Genomic DNA, 16,252 nt, shown 5'->3' on the forward strand with positions numbered 1-16,252 from the left:
CTGTCGAAAAAATTATGCACTTTTTGGTGATATGGTTTCTTTTGATACCACATTCAAAACAAACAGGTGATGTTTTAAATATAAATTTCTTTCATAATGTAATTAATATTTTACTTTTACATATTAATTTTTTAAACATATGTTCTTATATTCTAAATATCATGCCTTGTGTTCCTAAACAAATACCCATCATGTTTTGATGTTCTAAACAGATATTCTTTATGTTCTAAACTATGTATGCCTTATGTTCTAAACATATATTGCTAATGTTCTACCTTATGCTTTAAAATATATCCATCATGCTTTTATGCTTTAAACATTATGCTTTTGTGTTTTACACTTTATTCTTTGTGTTCTAAACTAATATCCATCATGTTCTAAACATTATGTCTATATGTTCTAAAGTTTACTTATAAGTTTTTAAAGCTACATTGTATATTTTTAGTTTAGTGTTTATGTTTTAGAGTAATTCATTATGTTTTAAAACAACTATATTACTGCCACGTTTAATAATTAAATTAAATTACTATCCTCTAAAGTTTATCCTTAATGTTCTAAAGTATACCTTTATGTTCTACAATTTACCTCTATGTTCTAAAGTTTACCTCTATTTTGTAACATTTTCTGCATAAATAATTTGTGTATGTTACAGATATAATATGATCTTTGGTCCATTTACTGGAGTTTATCATCATAAAAAATGTGTTACTTTTGCGGCTTCTTTTGTAGCTCATGAGGATATATCATCTTTTGAATGAGTTTTCAAAACTTTTCTTAAATCAATGGGAAATAACGAGCCTGTGTGTTTGATTACCGATCAAGACCCTGCAATGAAAGTTGCTGTTCGTAATGTTTTTCAAACTACAAAACATAGGTTTTGTATGTGGCATATTATGAAAAAGGTGCCTGAAAAAGTAGGTCGGGCGATTGCCCAAGACACTGATTTCTTGAAAAAACTGTGTTCATGTGTTTGGCATTTAGAGATTGAGCCGGCAGAATTTGAAGAAAAGTGGAACAAAGTTATTTCAGAATTCCATTTGAACGATCATGAATGGTTGGCATACATGTACAACATACGTGATATGTGGATTCCAGCGTATTTCAGAGATTTATTTTTGGGTGGCATTATGAGGACCACATTTAGATCAGAAAGTGAAAATAATTTTTTCACTATGTTCACAAATCCCCATCTCACTTTGATTGAGTTCTACATGAGGTAATAAGTAATTGTCTATATATGTTCTAAAGTTACTCTTTATGTTCTAAAGTTTTCCTTGTATGCTCTAAAGTTTTCTTTTTATGCTTTATAGTTTTACTATTTATTTTATAATTCTCTTTTATGTTTTCTTTTTCTCTTTATGTTTTAATAATATTTAGATCATAATAAACATGTCATGTATATTTATATGTTCTAATGTAATTCACTCTATGTTCTACAATTATCTTCTATGTTTTAAAGTTAATTTCTATTTTCTATAGGTTTGAATGTGCATTGGATGCTCAAAGGCACACTCAAAATAAAATGGATAATGATTCGAAGAATAAGCGTCCGGAGTGTAAGACTCCAATTCCTTTAGAGAAAGATGCTTCTGAATTGTTTACAACAACAATTTTCTATGAATTTCAATATGAGCTTGAAATTGGATGTTTTAATTGTGGTGTTGAGGAGATGAAGAAGGACAATGAGCTTTACATTTTCAATTTGAGGGAAGGAACTAGAAGGAGGACTTTTGATGTTGTTTTTGATCCAACTACCTTTGATACAAAGTGTTTTTGTAAAAAATTTGAACGTGATGGTGTGCCTTGTAGGCATATGATTTGGGTGTGGAAGGCAAGGATGTTAGAAAAAATTCCCAAGGCCTACGTTCTAAATAGATGGTGTACAATGGCTTATAAGAAGCCCATTTTTGATTTAGAGGGTAATGTGTTGGAGGAATGTATTAATGCAGTAGATAAGAAAATGTTATTAAATGATTTGTGGTCTGAAATTCATGCTTGTGTGAGTTTAGTGCAAAACAATGAAGATGATCTTAGTGATCTTGTCAAAAAACTTCGAGCCATGAGGGTAGATTTGGAACAGAAGAAAACAAATGGAAGCAACAATCTTTCGAGCAAAGTTAAAGACATTGAAATGCTTATTGGAGCTAGTCTACCTTCTAATGTTTTAATCAAACCTCCTAAAATTTCGAAGAACAAAGGCACGGGGGTTCATGTTCCAAATCAGGTCAATGTTCCAAATGATGTCCATGTTCCAAATCAGGTTCATGTTCCAAATCAGGTAAATGTTCCAAATGATGTCCATGTTCCAAATGAGGTTCATGTTCCAAATAGTGACAAAAGAATGAAGAGTGACAGAGAAACGTCTATTGAACAAAGTCAAAAGAAGAAGAGATTATGTAGAGCATGTGGGGAGCTTGGTTATCATGATAGTCGTAATTGCCCTGGAAAAGTCAAGTGATATAGTAAGTAAACTTTATTTTTAATTTTCTTATGTTCTAATTTTCTTAACTTTAAGTTTTAAGTCAAAATTAATATATAATTTATACTTTGTGTTCTAAATTAATATTCTTATTTTCCAAACATAATCTCTAGTGTTTTAAACTAATATATATGTCATGTAATATTATTTTTTTATGTTCTAATGTAATCCATTTAATGTTCTAAAGTTACTTTCTAAGTTCTAGATTTACTTTATTTCTATGTTTTAAAGTTTATTATTTATGTTTTAAAGTAATTCAATATGCTCTAAAGTAACTATGTTCTAAGCAAGTTTAGAACATAAAGTTATTCATATATGTTCTAAAGTAATTCAATATATTCTAAAGTTACTTTTCTATAATGTTTATTCTTTCTGTTTTAATGTAATTCAATATGCTCTAATGTTAAGAACATAAAGTTATTTATTTTGTTCTAAAGTAATTATGTTCTAAGCAAGTTTAGAACATAAAGTTATTCATATATGTTCTAAAGTAATTCAATATGTTCTAAAGTGTTTTCTCTATGTTCTAAAGTTACTTTTCTATGTTCTAAAGTGTTTTCTCTATGTTCTAATGTTTATTCTTTCTGTTTTAGTGTAATTCAATATGCTCTAATGTTTAGAATATAAAGTTATTCATTTTGTTCTAAAGTTTTCCTTTATATTTTAACTTTTCTCTTTATGTTCAAAATATTTTCTTTATATGTTCTAAAGTTTTCTTTATATGTTTTAAAGGTTTCTTTAAATATTCTAAAGTTTTTACTCTATATAATATCATGTGTTCTAAACTAATAGAAATGGCATGTTATAACATTTTTTAATGCTAAATTATGTGCTTATGTTCTAATATTGTTTTATTTTTTTTCTTTACAGGTTGATGAATATACTATTAATCCAGTTGTATGAGATGTTATATATTTAGAAACAATATCTCATTTACTAGCACGTAAAATATTATTCATGTAATTCTTAAAATATAAGAACTCAATTTTTTTACTTTTAGAAACAATATATTTTTATTTCTTTTTTGTCCAATTATTATTCAGAGTATCTCTACTAGTGTTTTTCTTATCAATTTTTATGTTAATTAAAGTTGATTATAATGTTTTATAACATCTCCTGTCTTTTCATCTTCCCCCCTTTTCGTAATTATAAGTTGTTTTATTAAGTCAATTTGAACTACGAGTAATGATAGCACAAGCATTTTAGATACCTTTATTAAACATCATTTAGTTGAATCTTGCTTTAATCAACTTTTATTTATTCAAGTTTCTTAACATTGATTTACATATGCCTTCTTAGATATGCACTAAAGAGTGTATGCATTGTATTGAAAAGGAAAAATAAAGCAAAAGTAATGGATTAGAAGCAGCCAGTTTAGAACATAAGCAAATACTTTAGAACATAGATAAAAATAATTAGAATATTAGCAAAATCAATAATTTGGACATGTAATAAGAAAAAAGTACAACATAATAAGATATAATTAGAATCAAGTTACCAATTGAATGCTTTGGAATCTTGTTACTTTGGCTGTTGTCATTTCTTGTTACTTTTTTTTTTAATTTTCTTATGTTCTAATGTTCTACACTTTAAGTTTTAAGTCAAAATTAATATATAATAATATATTCTAATATCCTAACTTTATAAGCATATAATTATTAAAACATAATCAAAAATACTTTAGAACATACCCATATAATTTAAAACATGAATATAATTTAGCATATAAGTTTATATGATATATTTTATATTAAAATTTTAGCATTTAATATGATTCAACAATATATTTCTTGTAACAGGTAAATACATAGAACATAAGAAATTACTGTTATATTCTTTGCAAATATCTCTCTACAAATATAAACTTAAGATCTTAACAATCATATATCCATTTTGTTCTCCTTTGACCACTTTTTTGATCTCCTAATCACTTTGCTCCATTCTTCATTTACTTCTGCTGTTATTATCTTCCCACAATGCTCCACTCTTAATTTTTTCATTTGGTCAAAATGCAAAAAAAAAAAAAAAAAGAGTAACTTTTAGAACATAAACAGAAATACTTTAGAACATAAGCATATAATTTAGAACATGAATATAATTTAGCATATAAGTATAAATAAATATAATAAACCATAATATATCTAAACAATAACCAAACCAAACCACAACACTAAAAAAACCATAACACCAAAACCATAAACAAAACTAATTTAAAACATGTATCTTATGTTTTAAACTTACATTGTCTAATTCTAGTCCCGAATTCCATTGTTTTACAGATTCTCCTTCATATGTTTCCATGTGCTTCAACAGGAACACTCCACAATCATGTTTGTTCTTATTGCTCTTCCATGACATACTCAAGTTTCTTGTTTTGAAGGAGGATACAAAGTCACTCTTTATATTTGAGTCAATTGAGTGAACGAAATCACCAAATGCATTCAACTGAAAAATTGGATAAACTTTAGAACATATAAGGTAAACTTTAGAACATAAAGAAAAACTGTAGAACATAAAGGGAAAACTGTAGAACATATAAGGCAAAAGTTAGAACAAAAGTATAATTAAAAAAATGTAAACTTTGATGTCTTACCATTAATCTATGGTAATTTCCATATTTATTTTGAAAAGGAATATTTGGTGGAAGAAATCTGTTGTCAATCAAATCAAATGTTCCTTCCACAAAGTTGACACACAGCAAATAGTAGTGATCTGGTAAAACGACCAGGAAGAAAACCTAATAGATAAACAGAATTAGAACATAGATAAGCAAAATTAGAACATAAGCATGCATTTTAGAACATAAGCATATAGTTTAGAACACAAGCATATAATTTTTATAACATGTATTTTAGAAAATAAGCTTGTAGCTAAGAACATGTAGTTTAGAACATAAGTAAGTAGTTTAGAAGATAAATAAGTAGTTTAGAACATAAGTAGATACTTTAAAACATAGATAAAAATAATTAGAACATAAACAAAACCAATAATTAGAACATATATTAAGAAAAAAGTACAACATAATAAGATACCAAGTTACCAATTGAATGCTTTTGAAGCTTGTTACTTCGGCCGTTGTCATTTCTTGTTGCATTCTATCAAACAAAGCCTTCATTCTATCATCTTGCCTTTCATTTGATTTGAAGTATTTTTTTTGTACAACGTATGAGCTGAAAAAGAAAAAGAAATTAAAACATAAGTAATTAGAACATAGGTGCATAGTATAATCTATATGAGAAACAAAAAGAATCTACTCTTAGAACACAGTTATAATTTTAAGTTCGAAAACATACATAGCATTCAGTAGTGAAAAAGAATCTACTCTTCTTGTCTACACCACGTCTTTTATTTTCAAAATTCAATAGGCAAACATAAGCATCCACAACATTGTTCAACATGTGCTTATCTTCTATGAGACTATGAATCTCATCTCTCGTAATCGTTGTCCCCATGTTATCAGCATACAAAAGCTCCCTAAAATCAGAAAAATAAAATCAGAACATAAGCATGTAGTTAGAACATAAGCATGTAGTTTAGAACATAAACACATAATTTAGAACATAAGAATATAGTTTAGAACATAAGTACCTATTTTAGAACATAAGCATATAGTTTTAAACATGTACTTTATAGCATAATCTCGTAGCTTAGAACACGCAGTTTAGAACATAAGAATGAAGTTTAGAACATAATTTATAGCTTAGATCATATAGTTTAGAACATAAGCATATAGCTTAGAACATAAGCATATAGCTTAGAACATAAGCATATAGCTTAGAACATAAGCATATAATTTTAAAGTTTTAAAGTCTTACTTATTATCTCCTTGAGCAAACGCATACTCAGCTACCTTTCTATTGTCCACATTCTTGAAAAGTTTTTCATGTTCAACCATGAAAGGTGAACGCAAGTACATTGGAAGCTTATCCTTTCCTTTTTTTTTCCGTGTCTTTTCTTCTCCTTTTTCTTCTCCTTGTTTCCTACTTAATTCAATTTAAAAATATCACATAGATAACAAAAACCATAACTAAATCAAACCAAAATTTATTGATAACAAAAACCATAACCAAATCAAACCAAAATTTATTATTACCAAGTTCTAAATTAAAATTTAACTAAACCATAACCAACATTTGTTTTAAAGTTTAACCTAACTTTTCTAAATATTTCTAACCTAAAGATCTAATGTTTACAAAATGATTACCCTTTCTTGTTCTCATTTTTTTCTTCTTTGTTCTTCTCTTCATTCTTGCTTCCTTCATTTTCTTTCTTCTCCTCTTGATTCTCCTCTTTTTCCTCCTTTTTCTTCTTCCCCTTTTCTTCTCTCTTCTCCTCTTGGATCTCCTCTTTTTCCTCCTTTTTCTTCTTCCCCTTTTCTTCTCTCTTCTCCTCTTGGATCTCCTTTTTTTCCTCCTCTTTCTTCTTCCCCTTTTCTTCTTTCTTCTCCTCTTGCTTCTCTTCTTTTTCTTCTTCTTTCTTCTTCTCCTTTTCTTCTTTCTTCTCCTCTTTCTTCTCCTCTTTTTCCTCTTCTTTCTTCTCCTCTTTTTCCTCTTCTTGCTTCTCCTCTTCATCCAATGTAGGTGGATGATCTGGATTCAGAAAAGCACAATTTAGAACATTTGCTGTCACTTCTTCGTAAGTGAGTTCTGCTTCATTATCTTCTTGATTTTCTGGGACATCTAACCATAAGTAGAAACAATAAGGACACAACATAGAAATAGTTGGAAAAAATTTAGAACATTAGAAATAACTAGAATATAACCAGAAAAATTTAGAACACAAGAAGTAACTTTAGAACATAACTAATTTACAACATAATTATATTATTTAGAACATATGCACATAATTTAGAACAAAATCATACAATTTAGAACATATGCACATAATTTAGAGCATAACTAATTTCGAACATAATCATATTATTTAGAAAATATGCACATAATTTAGAGCATAACTAATTTAGAACATAATCATATTATTTAGAACATATGCACATAATTTAGAACATAATCATATAATTTAGAGCATATGCACATAATTTAGCACATAATCATATAATTTAGAGCATATGCACATAATTTAGAACATAAGAAAGTAGTTTAAAACATAAGCATCTGATTTAGAAAAAATTTAGAACATCAGAAATAACTTTAGAACATAACAGAAAAAATTTATAACATAAGAAGTAATTTTAGAACAAATCTAGTAATATTAGTTCAAAAGAAAAGAGTTTGAAAATAATGTAAAACTACCAACTGCTGGTGAGGGGGTCAATAAGTTGAAACTTGGAGGAGTTATATCAAAAGGTTGCTTCTTTTTTGGAGGAATTGGGGTTTTTGGTGACTCCTCATTCCTTTTCTCTTTCTTCTCAATTTTTTCCTCCTCGTTTCTCTCTTTTCTGTCCTGCTCTTTTTCTTCTTCTTTTGATCCCAAATCTTCATAGCAATTACACCATAAAAATTAAGTATTATAGCAAATAGCAAAAAATAATTAGAAAATAAAAAGTAACTTTAGAACATAAGAAATATATACAATTAGGAGACAACCTAGAAATAGTTAGAATATAAAAAATTAAGAATTAACTTTAAAGCATAACCAGAAAAAATTTAGAGCATAAGAAGTAATATTAGAACATATCTAGTAAATATTAGTACATAAAAAATGAATTTGAAAATAATGTGAAATTACCAACTACTGGTGAGGGAATCAACAAGTTTTTGTCTTTGTTCTCTTCATTTCTCTCTTCTTTGTTCTTATCTTTTTCCTCTTCCTTTGATCTCAAATCTGCTTAACAATTAGAACATAACTAATTTAGAACATAACTAATTTAGAACATAATCATATAATTTAGAACATAAGCATGTGATTTAAGCGCATGTTTTAGAACATAAAAAAGTACTTTAAAAACATAAGCATCTGATTTAGAACATAAGTATAATTTGGAAATTAAGCATGTACATGTGAAATTACCAACTGTCGGTGACTTTGGTGACCTTGTTTCCTCGAATTTCTTCCATGCCTTATCCATAACCATATCCAATTCTTCAATAAACGCCGGTTCATCGAAGACATGTTGATCTTGGCTGAGTATAGAAGGGCTTTTCTTTTCTTCTTGGTTCACGAATGTCTATAAAATAAGAAATTATAATTTAGAACATAATATGCATAATATTTATATAAATTTATTATACTTTAGAACATAAGCTGAAAACACTTTAGAACACAACCAGAAAATACTTTAGAACATAATTATAATACCTTTGTTGTGTACTTGCACCATATGTTGTCTATGAGATGTTGCATTTTTCCTGTTGTTTCTTCCTCAACAAAAAGATCTTTTGCTTGTTCTAACATGCCATACATCTCTTTAACATTCGAGGCAAGTGTTTTTGCCAAATCTCCAAATTTGCTCAAAAAGCCCTTCATTAGAACACAAAAATATTTTAGAACATAAAGGACATAACATGGATAATTTAACAGAAAAGGATTAAATGGAGCATAAAATATAATTTAGAACATAAACTAAATCATACCATCATGTCATTTCGAGAAGTTGTAGAACTAGAACCTATTGATGATTTTTCCATTCTCTTCTCTTTTTCCTTTTGTTTTGGTTGTTTCTTTTTTCCTTTTGGTGCCTTCTAGTATATAAATTATAAAATTTAGAAAACAACAACATAAATTTTAAAGATTAGAATATAAAGGTTAGAATAAAGTGTTTTCAATTTTTACAAGATAAGCATCTGTAGTAATAATTTAAAAGGTATAATTACCATTGATGACTCTTCCTTTCTCTTTTCCTTGTCCTCTTGTCTTGATTGTTTCTTGTTTTCTTCCTACACATTAATATATGAATTACAAAATTTAGAATATAAAGGATAAACTTTAGAGCATAAAGAGAGAACTTTAGAACATAGGCAAAAGTAAGTTGAGTGATTAGAACATAAAGGATAAACTTTAGAACATAATGGGTAAACTTTAGAACATAAAGTGTAAACTTTAGAACATAGGCAAAAGTAAGTTGAATATAAAGTTTAGAATATTTAGGGGTAAATGTTAAAATAGTTTATCACATAAAGTATATAGTTTAGAATATTTAGGGGTAAATATTAAAACAGTTATCACATAAAATATATAGTTTAGAGCATAAAGGGTAAACTTTAGAACGTAAGCAAATATAGATAGAATATAAAGTGTAGTGTTTAAACATAAGCATATACAAATATCATACCACAATTGATTCCATTCTTTCCAAGAGTTTTCCATATCCAAATCCATGATCTTTTTCAAACTTATATCTCACTTGAATCCTTTCCTTTGTCCACACCGAAATTAGTGGACATTTTCTTGGTTTTTCTATCCCTCCTCTTTGTAGACGATCAAAATAGAATACCTATTTAGTACATGTTAAAATTAATTAGAATATTTTTCACACATTTTCAACATAACAAGAATAATATATATACATAATGGTAAGAATTTAAAACTTACCATTAGAAAAGGTAAAGGACCTGTAAAGTAAGAATTTCCCTTCTTCCATACACTTATAGAATCTTTCAAGTGCTCAATCACAAATGTGCACCAATCCAATTCAGCAATTTTCTTTACATCCATACAACTATACAAGAATTTAATGTATAGTTGTGGGTTGTTTGTTGATCGAATGCAACAATTGACAACACATACCACAAAGTTCCAAAGAAATTCATCAGAAACTGATTTTTCCTTCTTCAATTCTTGAATTCTGTCAATCAATCTCTTGTTGGTTGGACTTCCCTTTTAGAGGTAAAAAAAAAACATATAAATTAAAACCTATGGAGATAATAGATCTATTTTAAAGCAGAAAACACTTTAGAACATAAGCAAAGCACTTTAGAACATACAATTTATAACACAACCATCTTATACCAATATAATATCATAAAAATAGCTAAATATAATTTTGAACATTACAAGTCAAATAACTACATAAATGATCTACGTTTTAGAACATAAAATTCATACTTTAGAACATAAAATTTAAAACATAACCACATTATATCATCATACTTTTTTGAGGCCAAACTTGCTTCTCCAAGCTTTTAGAAACTTGCTCCATTTCAGATTTGACTCATCATTTCGTTGCTCAATCCTTTTGCCTCCCAATGGAAACCCATAAGCCAAATGAACATCAATTGCCTCCAAAAATATTTCTTGTTTTCTCTTTGGTAACATCAAACAACATCTCTCCGTGTCAAAATTCGTAACCAAGTTTTCTGTCAACCTAGAATTATAATGAAAAATGTAAGATTTAAAGCACAATACAACTATATTTAGAATATAATAGTCAATCTTTAGAACATAGAAGTTTAAAACATTTAGTATAATATTTAAACTTTTGAACATAATTTAGAACATTATATAATAAAAAAAGTCTATTTTAGAACATAATAAACATACATTAGAACATAACAAAAAATTAATTTAGAACATTAGTGTATAGCAATTCAAACATGAGAGATCATAATTTTAGAATACAAGAAGTAACTTTAAAACATAAGTAATTTACAACATAATCATATTATTTAGAACATATGCACATAATTTAGAACATAATCATACAATTTAGAACATATGCACATAATTTAGAACATAGCTAATTTCGAACATAATCATATTATTTAGAACATATGCACAAAATTTAGAGCATAACTAATTTAGAACATAATCTTATAATTTAGAACATTAGTGTATAGCAATTCAAACATGACAAATCATAATTTTGAACATAACATTGATAATACTTATGATTTTAGAATATGATTTTAGAACATAACATTCTACTACTTACATAGAATTAATATGGATTGGTAAATCCAATTCCAAAAAGCCTCCAAAACCAATGTTCCGAATAGCTTGCTTTTGTTTTTCCGAAAGATTTATCAACACATCCTTCATGAATTGAGTAGGAGGTACTCTTTGATAAGGTTGCCTCTTAACTAGTTTATCTTGCTCATTAGCTTCTACTACTTGGACATCCTCACCATCTTCTTCTTTTTCAATCTTTCTTTTCTTCTTCTTCACATCCTCACCATGAATAGATAAACATAATTAGAACATAGATAAGCAAAATTAGAACATAAGCGTGCACTTTAGAACATAAAAATAAAGATTGTAAAGATTAAAGAGTATTATTACCTGAGTTTGATTTTTTTTATTGATTTTTTGTTCCTCCTCACTATCATCTTCCATCTCCTCTTTTTCATCTTTCTCTTTCATCTTTACATCACCCTTATTATCATCCTCACCATCATCTTCACTATCATTATTCTCGTCATCATCCTCAACATTATTACCCTCTTCTTCTTTTTGATCTTTTCCTTCTTCTTGATCTTTTTCTCTTCCTTCCTTTTTTTTGCAATTTTCGAGGTGGTTGAAGCCTTTTTGGAAGTTTTCTATGTCTTTTAGCAACACTTTTACTTTCAATATGCTTCTCAAATTCCGATCTATCAATTACTTCCGCTTCAACGTTTTCAACTTTCCTTTAAAAACAATAAAAAATAATTAGAATACAACTAACATTAAATAGAGTGCAAATATAAAGGGATAAGATGAACATAAACTATAATGGATACATATTAGAACATAATACAAATCTTCAGAACATAAGAGAAAATTTTAGAACATAATGGAAAACTTTAGAACATAATGGAAAACTTTAGAACATAATACAAATCTTTAGAACTTAAGGGAAAACTTTAGAACATATTGGAAAACTTTAGAACAAAATTTAAAACATAATAGGTAAAGTTTAGAACATTAGTTTAGTTACCTTTTTCTTACATAAGTAATTTCTTCTTCTTGTATATTAGTAAATCCTCCTTCTGATTTTTCTTCATTTTGGCCTTGCATTTTACTGCAACATAAAGAAATCAAAAACATTAGTAACATTCCAACATTATTATTATATTTTTGAACATAGGAATAATTTAGAATATGCTGAAAAATAGTTTAGAACATGCTTATAAAGAGTTTAGAACATGCTGGAGAGTGAAAAACCCAAAATAGAATGAGTAAACTAGAAATTTAAAAGACAAATGAAACAGAAACATGATAAGGTTTGATTGAGTTTATTTTCAGCCCATGTTCTAAATTATTTCAACCTATGTTCTAATTTTTTCCTATGTTCCAAATTTTTTCTACCTATGTTCTAAAGTTTATTTTCAGCCCTGCAATCACAAGTTCACTACCAACAACCCCTAACCAATTAGCTGCTGCTGCATAAATCAACCACCACACCACAACCCCTACAAACAGGGGCAATCGCACCAACATCACCAATTTCGAAATCAAAATTCGAAAAAATCACTAATTTTTCCAATTTTCCTTAGCTTGGTTTGTAAGTGGATGAAAATAACTTTCCAGGTTGGAATAGTTTTTCTAAGGGGGGGAAAAGCATTCATGTTCTAAGTAAGGAGAGCTACATGTGCTTCCCCAACTTAACTTCCTCCCCCCTTCCATTTCTAACCCTTCATCTCCCCTTCTTCCTTTCCTCTCCAAATTTTCAAGCAAAGAACCAACATAGGAAAATTAATCTCCATTGCAATAATATTCCATGGATTAAAGTTAGTTTGAATTGTTTCTTTTAAATCAACACAACTTAAGCGATAAACTACTTAGGAATTTTCAGCCTAAGAGATTCCTTCTAGAAATCAATTTTCATTGGGAGTAACTCCTATGACTAAAAATTCTGTTCACTGTTTCTGATCCTCACTAATCTGGCACAATTCATTTCGATGCTACAGATCAAAGCACAAAATAAAAATCAAGCATCTCCTCCAAGTTCTACAAATATCAAGTGTTTACTTGACATTGCAAATTTTTTTTTTTTCAACTCCCGGTCTCGCTACACAATTAGATCGTCTATAAACTACTCAAGGCATTTTGAAGCCATATTTGATTCAAGCTATATTCAATCACATGATACTCCTAAATATGATCAACTAATTGTAAAATATCCAAAAATAAATAAAAAGAGCAAGTGGAAAATTTCATAAGCAATTTATGTCAAATTACAAATCTGGTAATCAAGATTCATTTAAAATGCAAGGTTCTAATATATCAACTGAAACTCAGGACCAATTTCAGTTGCAAAGCACAAAACTGACAATCAAAATTCATTTAAAACGCAAAACTCTAATTACCAGCAGAAACTTACCACCAATTTCAGTTACAAAGCACAAAATTGACAATCAAAATTCAATTAAAAACCTAAAATCAAATCAAAAAATCGGAAAACATAAAATCGCAAAAATCAAAACAAAAAATCGCAAAATCTACTTGAACAACATGCTAAGTTCATGGAAATTTGAACAAAATCAAAAAAAAAAAAAAAACGCAAAATCAAATCAAAAAATCGGAAAACATAAAATCGCAAAAATCAAAACAAAAAATCGCAAAATCTACTTGAACAACATGCTAAGTTCATGGAAATTTGAACAAAATCAAAAAAAAAAAAAATGCAAAATCAAATCAAAAAATCGGAAAACATAAAATCGCAAAAATCAAAACAAAAAATCGCAAAATCTACTTGAACAACATGCTAAGTTCATGGAAATTTGAACAAAATCAAAAAAAAAAAAAAAAACGCAAAATCAAATCAAAAAATCGGAAAACATAAAATCGCAAAAATCAAAACAAAAAATCGCAAAATCTACTTGAACAACATGCTAAGTTCATGGAAATTTGAACAAAATCGAAAAAAAAAACATACCTGAGTCGAAAATCCTTCAAATTGCAATTTCTATGGAGATTTTTGGGGGTTTGCAGAGAGAGAATGTGATGAGCACGAAGAGAGAGAAAGTTAGAGGAGAGAGAAAATTTTGATCGGGTGGTAGGGCCGTAGGGGGTATGAGGAAAAATACGTGTTTTAATCTTAACCGTCTAAATTACCTTAATCCTACGGCTGAGATTGGTTCTTATATAACTAGGGTTCTTATATAAGGAGGGGTTCTTACCGGATCCCTCCCCTATATATATATATAGGGGAGGGATCCGGTAAGAACCCCTCCTTATATAAGAACCCTAGTTATATAAGAACCAATCTCAGCCGTAGGATTAAGGTAATTTAGACGGTTAAGATTAAAACACGTATTTTTCCTTATACCCTCTACCAACCGATCAAAATTTTCTCTCTCCTCTAACTTTCTCTCTCTTCGTGTTCATCACATTCTCTCTCTGCAAACCCCCAAAAATTTCCATAGAAATTGCAATTTGAAGGATTTTCGACTCAGGTATGTTTTTTTTTCGATTTTGTTCAAATTTCCATGAACTTAGCATGATGTTCATAGATTTTGCGATTTTTTGATTTGATTTTTGCGATTTTATGTTTCCGATTTTTTGATTTGATTTTGCGATTTTGTGATTTGATATTTGCGTTTTTCTGTTTTGATTTTAATGAATTTCGCATGGAGTTTGATTTTTTTGAGTTCGATTTTTTCAAATTTCGCGTTCGAATTTAGGGTTCTTTTTTTGCGGATTTAGGATTCTAATTTAGGGTATTCGAATTTAGGATTTAGGATTCAACACACAACAAACCGCTTGTTTTCTCTCTTTTTTGTGCAATAGTGTGTATAGCACAATGATTATATTAGTGGCTTTGCAGCCATTTTTCCCTGCTTATATTCATTGCTGTAATGTTCTGTATCAATTTTGATTCATTGATTAAATATATCAGGTTTTGGGTAATTAAACTCGTGTTATTAAAATTGAAAAGCATTTATTTTTTTCCTTTTTTTGTTGGTCATTAGTTCAGTTCATAGCATTAGTCATCCAAATTATGGTGTAACAACTACTTGTGTATAATGCCTACCCCGATACACTCAAGAATAAGAATAAGTTCTGTTAAAAATTGTTTGTTAAGTAAACAATTCAGGCTAAACAAAACTTTTAAACTCGATTAATGAGCAAGCATAGCTTGAACAACTTGGCATTACTTGTTCTGCTTGCATCAATTCGTCATGTCTAAAAACAAATCTGGCTTATTCTCTATGTTCTATTTTTTCTTATTTTTGCGGATCTATAGTTCGAATTTAGGGTTCAATTTTTGCTGATTTTTTCGAATTTTGATTTCGAAATTGGTGATGTTGGTGCGATTGCCCCTGCTTGTAGGGGTTGTGGTGTGGTGGTTGATTTATGCAACAGCAGCTAATTGGTTAGGGGTTGTTGGTTGTGAACTTGTGATTGCAGGGCTGAAAATAAACTTTAGAACATAGGTAGAAAAAATTTGGAACATAGAAAAAAATTAGAACATAGGTTGAAATAATTTAGAACATGGTGTTGATCTTTCCACGTTGTTCCTGTCGATATGTTTATAGAATGTCAATGTTATGATCTAAAATACACTTTTAAGATATGCAAGCAACTGACATAGCTTAGCATGTTCTAAACTCTTTTTAAGCATGTTCTAAACTCTTTTAGAACATGGTGTTGATCATAGTGGAAATATATGAAGTAACCAGCATTATTCGTTCAACACTTCTGGTTATTCTCCATTTTGTTTTATGGGAAGTTTTGAAGCTACATGTGGTGCTCTTCCATTCTGGTCTAGACTGGTCCTCTTCTCTTTTGTGAACTATAATGATTTGGTGTTGACTGTTGTTGCCTAGCTGGGTTTGCTCTTTTCTGTTTCTTGCTCCTATCTGTGTCCTGCTCCAGCTTTCCTGCTTTGTGCTGTTATGTGCAGCTGTTGCTTGGTGTGCAGGCTGGCTTTCTCTGTTTCAGGCTGCTGTTTGT

At 28.8% G+C, this 16,252-nt stretch overlaps 2 protein-coding genes and 1 long non-coding RNA gene across 3 annotated transcripts; 1 reads left to right on the plus strand and 2 right to left on the minus strand.

Annotated features, from left to right (window-relative positions):
* Window positions 1–1,150: 1,150 nt before the first annotated feature.
* On the plus strand, window positions 1,151–2,484 carry LOC110733783 (protein FAR1-RELATED SEQUENCE 12-like). The gene is made up of 2 exons (XM_021913842.1): window positions 1,151–1,216; window positions 1,480–2,484. The coding sequence occupies exons 1-2, from the start codon at window positions 1,173–1,175 to the stop codon at window positions 2,456–2,458; spliced, it is 1,023 nt and encodes a 340-aa protein (XP_021769534.1). The 5' UTR covers window positions 1,151–1,172; the 3' UTR covers window positions 2,459–2,484.
* Window positions 2,485–5,354: 2,870 nt separating this feature from the next.
* On the minus strand, window positions 5,355–6,439 carry LOC110733784. Its single transcript, XR_002513665.1, has 2 exons — window positions 6,295–6,439; window positions 5,355–5,953 (listed from the first exon to the last, which is right to left on the minus strand). It is a non-coding gene; the product is annotated as an uncharacterized LOC110733784 (long non-coding RNA).
* A 1,818-nt stretch (window positions 6,440–8,257) lies between these two features.
* Window positions 8,258–12,330, minus strand: LOC110733959. The gene is made up of 10 exons (XM_021914026.1): window positions 12,291–12,330; window positions 11,657–12,000; window positions 11,310–11,536; window positions 10,529–10,742; window positions 9,971–10,255; window positions 9,711–9,872; window positions 9,253–9,315; window positions 8,738–8,899; window positions 8,454–8,606; window positions 8,258–8,263 (listed from the first exon to the last, which is right to left on the minus strand). Exons 2-10 carry the CDS (start codon window positions 11,735–11,737, stop codon window positions 8,258–8,260), a joined length of 1,353 nt encoding a protein of 450 aa, XP_021769718.1. The 5' UTR covers window positions 11,738–12,000; window positions 12,291–12,330.
* Window positions 12,331–16,252: the final 3,922 nt, after the last annotated feature.

The sequence above is a fragment of the Chenopodium quinoa genome, unplaced genomic scaffold, assembly GCF_001683475.1.
Source record: "Chenopodium quinoa cultivar QQ74 unplaced genomic scaffold, ASM168347v1, whole genome shotgun sequence".
NCBI classification, from domain to species: domain Eukaryota; kingdom Viridiplantae; phylum Streptophyta; class Magnoliopsida; order Caryophyllales; family Amaranthaceae; genus Chenopodium; species Chenopodium quinoa.